The 9,390-nt window shown below is 43.9% G+C and overlaps 1 protein-coding gene across 3 annotated transcripts in view; it reads left to right on the forward strand.

Moving 5' to 3' along the window:
* The window catches only part of LOC145349190 (regucalcin-like), a 34,058-nt gene extending 26,541 nt beyond the window's left edge, over positions 1 to 7,517 (forward strand). For all 3 annotated transcript variants that reach the window (XM_080197634.1, XM_080197635.1, XM_080197636.1), the window contains exons 5-7: positions 817 to 948; positions 5,784 to 5,938; positions 7,212 to 7,517. In XM_080197634.1, the coding sequence (XP_080053760.1) occupies positions 817 to 948; positions 5,784 to 5,938; positions 7,212 to 7,262 (338 nt within the window). In that variant the 3' untranslated portion in view covers positions 7,263 to 7,517. The remainder of the gene's footprint in view (positions 1 to 816; positions 949 to 5,783; positions 5,939 to 7,211) is intronic.
* The last annotated feature ends 1,873 nt before the right edge of the window (positions 7,518 to 9,390 follow it).

Below are 9,390 nucleotides of genomic sequence, written 5' to 3' on the forward strand. Positions count from 1 at the left end.
TGTCAAATTATTCCTTCCAAAGTGTGTCACCTCACACTTTTCACGGTTAAATTCCATCTGCTACTTATCTGCCCATTTCACTATTCCATCTATATCTTCTTGTAGTCCAAACACTCTGCCTCAGTGTTAACTATCCGTCCAATCTTTGTGTTGTCCGCAAACTTACTAATCTTACTCCCTACACAGTCATCAATGTAATTTGTATAAATGATGAATAATAGGGGGCCTAACACAGAGCTCTGTGCTACCCTGCTGGACACTGGCTTTAAGGCATGAAAGCAGCCTTCTGTCATCACCCTCCGTCTCCTATGACTGAACCAATTTATCAGATTATCCTGTATCCCATGTGCAGTTACCTCCTTAAGAAGTCTCCCATGTGGGATGTTGTCAAAGTTTTGCTGAAATCCATACTAACCCAAAAATATTGAGGCTGGGTGGAAAATGGCCTTTACACGGTCAATAAAATGGCCATTTAAGGGCCTCCACTGGGGCAAGGGCGTGCGGCCTACCCTTGCCTTGTCTCCAAGCTGAAAATTGTGGAGAGGTTGGGGTGGGCGAGAGCCTGGTGGGAACACTTTCCCAAAAGTCTTGGGATCACTTCGCTGCTTACAAACCCACTGGAGGAAGGTCAAATTCTGCCCCATGTGATTGAAATTCTTTGCACCATGTAATATGCTCATAAATAGTAAACATGGTGCACTGGCAAGAGGTAACTTGGTCAGGGAAGCTTTAGTCCAGAATCTAATTCTTTATTGGGAAGGGGCCTATTACTTTTCCAGTTAATAAGTCTTTGATGTATCCTAAATAACTGTGCAGCAAATCGAAGGCTGGTGTACAAGCTGGAACAGGAGGAGGCTATTCCTGATGGACAGTGCATCGATGCAGAGGGAAAGCTGTGGATTGCCTGCTATAATGGTGGAAGGGTCCTGCGCGTTGACCCAGAAACAGGTAACTCAATTCAATCTGTAAGCAGAATCTGTCCGTTCTCACGCTTGAAAAAACTACAACAATTTACCTGTTTGGTATCTCAATACTGGCATCAGAATGAATTATTTATTTGCAAAACTGTTTCATGTTATTGTTTCTTCCCCTTCAACCCACCCATAATATCTTCAGCCAGCAAATTATCTATTGCCAGGCTATGGTTAGTGATAAGGGCAACGTACTCGTGAGCAACTTTTAAACCACAGGTTGATGTCCAATATTACATCATCTCCATTAGGTAACCAACTCTGAAAGCCTGTCTAAGAACAGTAACTCACCAAGTGGATTATCATGGTCTTTTTTCAGTGTGTGCAGTCATCACCAAGCCAGGCAATAGCTTCAGCAGTGGCTAAATGGAGCTCTCTGAGGCTTACGCTGAATTTTGTCCAATTATGTTCGTCATTGATTAGGGTGCACAACAGCTGCAGTCTGGGCTCCCTACAAGGCCCCACTTGTGCCAATTTGCCACTCTAAGACTTGGCCAGTGCAGAAACAGTTGAGAAGTGTCCAATGTTGGCATGGCAGGTTGAAATCTAGTGGCTGGGTTGTGGGATTTGTGATGAAAAAGTGCTTTTTAATGGTAGTGTGTTGGTTCCGTCCCTGCTGCCAAATGGCCTCTGCTGTTATCCCTTAGCATGGTGGCCTTAGCTGGGCGGCATGGTGGTTAGTATTGCTGCCTCATAGCGCCAGGGACTTGGGTTCGGGCCATTGTCTGTGCAGAGTTTGCACATTCTCCCCACATGGGTTTTCTCCGGGTGCTCCGGTTTCCTCTCACAGTCCAAAAGACATGCTGGTTAGGTGCATTGACCATACTAAATTCTCCTTCAGTGTACCCGAACAGGTGCCAGAGTGTGGCAACTAGGGGATTTTCACAGTAACTTCATTGCAGTGTTAATGTAAGTCTACTTGTGACATTAATAAATAAATAAGTAAATAGATAAATACAGGCTGGCCTTCAGGGAGCCGAGCAGCTTGTGAATTGGTAAGGTCATAGATACAAGACTATGATCTGCCACTCTGTAACAATTTTCACATCCCTCCTAGCCTAGGCAAATCTTACAGCAGAATTGCTTCTATCACACAGTCCCTGATAGAAACATAGAAGATAGGAGGAGGAGGAGGCCATTTGGCCCTTTGAGGCTGTTCCACCATTCATTATGCTCATAGCTGATCGTCCAACTCAATAACCTAATCCTACTTTATCCCTATAACCCTTGATCCCATTTGCCCCAAATGCTATATCCAGCTGCTTCTTGAATATGTTCAGTGTTTGGCATCAACTACTTCCTGTGGTAGTGAATTCCACAGGTTCACTACTGTTTGGGAGAAGTAATGTCTCCTCATCTTCGTCCTAAATCTATCTATTTATCTATATAGACCATGCCCCACTTTCAGATCATTGTAAAGTATAGGATCCCCACTTTAACCATCATCTGATTGACCACATTGGGTATGTTGCAGCAATACTTGAATGATTTGCAATCCCACAAGGTGCTCAAATGCAGGAAGGTAAAAAAACATGGTAAAACCTATGGTTCATTCTGAAAGTCAGTGGTGAAAGTCCCACCATACTTTGCATTTATGTATTTCCATTATTGCAAAATAGTCAAAATTTCTCGTGTAGATGTAAATATGGGGAACGGATGCTTCGCTCTGGGAAATTAGGAGGGTTAATTAAAAAGGATGGGTTTAACAAAAATGGTTTTCAAAGATGGAAGGAAATAAATGACAGGAGATGGGAGGGAAGGGATTCAAGTAATTAATGGTAGGTGAAAGATACAAAATTCTGAGGGCTGAAGGATAAACAATGGGGTATAGCGATGGCCCAGGCTAATGCCCTGGCGATATGGGTTCAAATCCCACCATGGCAGATGGTGGAATTTAAATTCAGTGAATGAACCTGGAATTGAAAGTTAGTCTCAGTTATGGTGACCATGAAACTATCATCAATTGTTGTGAAAATCCACTTGGTTCACTAACATCCTTACCTGTCAGGCCTATATGTGAATTCAGACTCACAGCAATGTGGTCACCTCTTAACTGCCCTCTGAAATGGTCGGGTAAGCCACTCAGTTCAAGGGCAATTAGGGATGGACAATGTTGGCCTTGTGATGCCCGCGTCCCATGAATGATTACGTTTTTAAACATCAATAAATAAGATTGGAGGGGATATGATGGGTAAAAGGAATGCGTGAAAGAACAGCCTATAAATTAAGAAAGGATCATGGACCTTTACATCATGGGGTTTAACCAGCGAAGGTGTAACGATGGCAGGGATAGTCATTGCTGAAGGTAGAATCAAAGAACCTATAGTACAGAATGGGGCCATTCAGCCCATTCAGTCTACACCGACTCGCTGATGGATCATCTAACCTAGGCCCACCATCCCCCCACCCTATCCCCGTAATCCCATGCATCTACCTCACTAGCCCACTAACATCTTGGGATACTGGGGCAATTTAGCATGGCCAATCCACCTAACCCGAACATATTTGGAGGGTGTAAGGAAACTGGAGCACCCAGAGGAAACCCATGGAGACACGGGAGAATGTGCAAACTCTGCACAGTCACCCGAAGCTGGAATTGAACTCGGGTCTCTGGTGCTGTGAGGCAGCAGTGCCAACCACTGTGCCACCCAGATGTGCTGATTTAATTTGGTTGGATAATAATGAAACTGCATGAAGGTTACTTATGGAAATTGACAATGGGTATGTTCATAGAATCATAGAACCCCACAATGCAGAAGGAGGCCATTTGTCCCATCGAGTCTGTACCAACAACAATCCCACCCAGGCCCTATTCCCGTAAACCCATATATTTACTTTACTAAGCCCTCTGACACTAAGGGTCAATTTAGCATGGTCAATCAACATAATCCTCATATCCTTGGACTGTGGGAGAAAACCCGCGCAAACATGGGGAAAACATGCAAATTCTACACAGACAGTGGCCCGAGGCCGGAATTGAACCCGGATCCCTGTGAGGCAGCAGTGTGCTAACAACTGTGCCACCATGCCGCCGTAATCTCTCGTTGCTTACTATGACAGGTAGGAAGTCATATAATTACAACACAGCAGGCCACTTGGCCCATTGGGTCCATGCTGGTTCCCCATAACCCAATCAGTAAAACCTATTTCCTCCTCTATCCTCATAGCCCTACAATGTATGCCCTTCAAGGGCCCATCCAAATTTCGATTGAAATCATTGATCAAATCCCCTTCCATCACACTTGTAGGTTCAAGTTGCCAGTCATTACTACTCACTGTGTAAAAAGGTTATTCCTCACGTCCCCTCATATCTCTTGCCCAAGACTTAAAGTCTATGGAAGGGACTTTCCACCCCCTCTGTGATGTGTTTTCTAGTGCTGGAAGCACCTTGCCGTTGTCCGACAGCAGGATCTACTGGTCCCATTAATGTCAACGGTTCTCTGTGTTGTTCTCCGGCTGCTGGGGAACCCGCTACAGGAGTTCGCTATCACCAGAACTGGAAGGTCTGCCAGCGGGAAGGGCTGGAAAATTCAGCCCATCATATCCCCTAATCCAACTACTATAGCTATTGGGAACAGCTTTTCTTTGTCCACCAATCATAATCTTGTACGCCTCTGTCAAATCTCCCGTCAAACTCATTACTCCAAGAGGAACAATCCCACCTTCTCCAGTCTGACCTTGTAGCTAAACTCCTCCATTCATTTTGGCTGGAAGAGTCAAAGAAGTTAATTCCTTGTTTGAGCTCGGTTTTAGAATTTAGCATCTGAAATATCTGCTATTCTTCTTCTGATCTCCTGAAATTTGAAATGGCAAAAAACATGTAAGAAGGGCACATGATGCCACTTCTCCAGTCGATATTGAATTCAATTGGGAGAATCCCATCTTAACCATTAGACTCATATTCCGTACTACAAAACTAGCAGATTAATCCATCGTCTGAAATAATCTATGTCCTCACTTTACTCTAAAGTGAAAAAGAAGTGGCAGATTTTGTTTTAAATTCATTTGTGGGACATCGCTGGCTGGCCAGCATTTATTGCCCATCCCTAGTTACCCTTGAGAAGGTGGTGGTGAGCTGCCTTCTTGAATCGCTGCAGTCCACGTGCTGTAGGTTGACACACAATGCCATTAGGGTTGGAATTCCAGGACTTTGACCCAGTGACTGTGAAGGATGGTGAGTGGTTTGGAGGGGAACTTGCAGGTAGTGGTGTTCCCATGTATCTGCTGCCCTTGTCCTTCTAGGTGGAAGTGGTCATGAGCTTGGATGGTGCTGTCTAAGAATCTTAGATGAATTGCTGTAGCACACCTTGTGGATAGTACACACTGCTGCTACTGAGCATTGGTGGTGGAGGGACTGGATATTTGAGAATGTGGTACCAATCAAGTGGACTGGTTTGTCCTGGATGGTATCAAGCTTCTTGAGTGTTGTTGCTGCACCCTTCCAGATACATCGGTTTCCTCCGGGTGTTCCGGTTTCCTCTTACAGTCCGAAAGACAAAGAACAAAGATTACAGCACAGGAACAGGTCCCTCGACCCTCCAAGCCCTGCACCAACCATGCTGCCCAACTAATCCAAAACCTCCCATTCTTCTTGGGACCATATCCCCCTATTCCCATCCTAGATAGGAATAGGCCATGCTGTCATTGGCCATATTAAACTCTCCCTCATTGTGCCCGAACAAGCATCGGAGTGTGGTAACTAGGAGATTTTCACAGTAACTTCATTGCAGTGTTAGTATAACTCTACTTGTGACACAAATAAGTAAACTAAACTTTAAAAACTTTAAACCTAGATAAAATTGATTCCCCCAGGTAAAAGAATCCAGACGGTGAAACTGCCAGTTGATAAGACAACCTCTTGCTGCTTCGGAGGAAAGGATTACTCGGAACTTTACGTAACATCGGCAACAGATGGAATGGATGAAGAGTGGAATCGAAGACAACCAGCAGCAGGGAGCATTTTTAAAGTAAGCAGACACTACAGTGATAATATGACAAGTCTTTGAGGTGACTATCATCGTTCTTAACCTTTTTTGCCTTTGACACTGCCTGTTGGAGTGCACACTGTCAGCGAACTGCTGGTCATGAACCGAGAATTGGGCCATAATTGATTTCCATCCTGGAATGCCCTGACAGAACCAACGGCACAAGTGGAATCTGCTTTAGTAACTTTAAATAAAAGTAGATAATTATTTGATAAATATTTGGTGCTGTAAAACCACCCATCTTGTTCACTAAACCCATCTGGTTCACTAGTGTCCTTTAGGGAAGGGAATCTGCCATCCTTACCCAGCCTGGCCTTCATGTGACTCCAGAGACACAGCAATATGGTTGACTCTCAACTGCCCTCCCAGGGCAACTAGGAATGGGCAATAAATGCTGGCCAGCCACAGATATCCCATGGATGAATAAAAAAAATGCTATGATTCTAATAATATTCTGGCAAAGAGGACTTAACCAAATGTTTACCATATCTACCAGGACAATCGGACTAGAGGGCACAGCCTCAAGATAAAGGGGGGGGCGGTTTAGAACGGAGTTGAGGAGGAACTTCTTCACTCAAAGGGTGGTGAATCTCTGGAATTCTCTGCCTGTTGAAGTGGTGGAGGCTGCCTCGCTAAATATTTTTAAGACGTGGGTTGATAGGTTTTTGATAGGCAAGGGGATTAAGGGTTATGGGGAGAGGGCGGGAATGTGGAACTGAGACACGACAGATCAGCCATGATCTTATTGAATGGCGGGGCAGGCTTGAAGGGCCAGATGGCCTACTCCTGCTCCTATTTCTTATGTTCTTATTATACAGTGCAGAAGGAGGCCATTTGTCCCATCGAGTCTGTACCAACAACAATCCCACCCAGGCCCTATTCCCATAAACCCATATATTTACTTTACTAAGCCCTCTGACACTAAGGGTCAATTTAGCATGGTCAATCAACATAACCCTCATATCCTTGGACTGTGGGAGAAAACCCGCGCAAACATGGGGAAAACATGCAAATTCTACAAGACAGTGTTCATTCTTAGGCATCTTTGGAGGTTAAAATGTAACCTCAGGCCTTTTTAAAGATCAATTCTCCTGTGAATAACTCCATGGATTTTTCTCCATCATTGTGACACTTCCCTTCCTGTTGGAATGAAATGAGATTCACTCTTATTTTGTTACACAAAGCAAAAAGCCACTTGTGCACATCCTCTGTTAATTCAACATTAATGTTGAGCCTGTATTATTTTCTCTTTCAGATTACTGGGCTTGGAGTGAAGGGAATTCCACCATATTCATACGCAGGATAAGAAGCACTGCGAACTGCCTGTATTCTTTTGCAGTTATGATGCTCGCCTGCTGTAAGCAATGTCAACTACATAACTACAAAATGCCACTTTATAAATGCACCAGGAAATAATTAAACTCTTTTGTTCCACATGATCTTTTTTCTATTTTCCCATATTCTAATCCTGGCTTAATATTTAATTGGAATAATACTCAAAAATCGGTGATGGTCATCTAATAGATCTTCTAAAGCAATAAAAATGATTTCTTCAATACTCTCTATTGTGTCACTTTGTTTTTGAAGGCAGTGTGTGTGAATTGGGTGTTAAATGTCACCTTGCCTCAGTGGCAGCAATCTCACCACGGGTTCAAGCCCTACTTGGATACAGCATTGAAAAGTTAATAATCACACAAGTTTAAAAATCACATAAGCTGCTACGAGAGAAACATGGAATCTTTATTAAAGTTGACTCAGATATAGTATGGTGAGTGGCTTGGAGGGGAACCTCCAGGTAGGTGGTAGTGTCCCCAGATGTTTTGCTGCTCTTGTCCTTCTAGATGCTAGTGGTCATGGATTTGGAAGGTACTGCCTAAGGAACCTTGGTGAATTCCTGCAGAGAATCTTGTAGATGGTACACACAGCTGCCACTACTCATTGGTGGTGGAGGGATTGAATGTTTGTCGCAGGACTAACAATCAAGCAAGCTGCTTTGTCCTGAATGGTGTCAAGACTCTTGAGGTACAATTTGAAGAAGTGCAGGTGAGTTCTCCCCATGGCCAAGGCAAAATATATTCCTCAACCAGCACCTTAAATCAGTTAGGTACCTGAGGAGACTAAGGAAATTCAGCAGGTCCGCTATGACTCTCACCAACTTTTATAGATGTGCCATAGAAAGCATCCTTTCTGGAGGTCTCACAGTTTGGTATGGCTCCTACTCTGCCTAAGACTGCAAGAAACTACAAAGGGTTGTGAATGTAGTCCAGCCTCCCATCCATTGACCCAGTCTATGCTTCCTGCTGCCTCGGAAAAGCAGTCAACATCATCACACACTCTCTTCCACCTTCTTCCGTCAGGAAAAAGATATAAAAGGCTGAGGTCTCGTACCAACCAACTCGAACAGCTTTTTCCCTGCTGCCATCAGACTTCTAAACTACCTTATATTAAGCTGATCTTTCTCTACATCCTAGCAATGGCTGTAACACTATATTCTGCACCCTCTCCTTTCCTTCTCCCCTATGGACTCTATGAATGGTATGCTTTGTTTCTATCGTGCATAAGAAACAATACTATTCACTGTGTAATACACGTGACAATACTAAACAAAATCATTTGCAGCTTGCTGTGCAGAGATTGGTTCTTTTTTTCACCATATAAGAACAACGAAGGCTATCTATCCTGTTTTTCTAACGGTTTTTGATTGTGATGTTACAGAGTAAAATGAGAAGTTTTCATCAACTCAGTGATTTCTAATTAATAGTAATCTGGAACGATTAGAGAATTGGATTGCAGTTATAGGTCATGCCCAATTCAATGATCAGCAATTAGGAATGCTGTGAATAGGCCAAGTTAATCTCTGTGCCGTCCTGCTCAGTTACTGCTACCAATTCTGATCTTGTAATGGGCATGTGGTCACACAACCTCAGATTGGAGGAAATCATTATGTTCACTGACAGTATGGAATGCTACCAGTTAGGGTGCACTTATAATATAGTCAACAATAACGACTTGCATTTATATAGCACAGGAGCTCCCTTGTCAGAGAGATATCCAGCCGGAATATGGTTGTCAACTGTGACTAAATGCATTTCTGGAGGTTTGCTTCCATGACTGGCTCCACACTCCAGCCATTAGTCGGCCAACACATCCATCCTTGTAACACTACTGCCTTCCCACACCAATTGGAAAGCAAAAAGACTTATTACCCAAATGGATTACCCGTGGGGGCGGCACGTGGCTCGCACTGCTGCCTCACAGCACCAGGGACCTGGGTTCAATTCTGGCCTCAGGTCATTGTCTGTGCGGAGTCTGTACTTTCTCCCTGTGTCTGCGTGGATTTCCTCTGGGTACTCCAGTTTCTTCCAACACCCCAAAGATGTGTGGGTAAGGTTGATTGGCCATGGCAAATTGCCCCATAGTATTAGGGGGATTAG

The sequence above is a fragment of the Carcharhinus amblyrhynchos genome, chromosome 10 (genome assembly GCF_965287045.1).
Source record: "Carcharhinus amblyrhynchos chromosome 10, sCarAmb.v2.hapA, whole genome shotgun sequence".
Taxonomy (NCBI): Eukaryota; Metazoa; Chordata; class Chondrichthyes; order Carcharhiniformes; family Carcharhinidae; genus Carcharhinus; species Carcharhinus amblyrhynchos.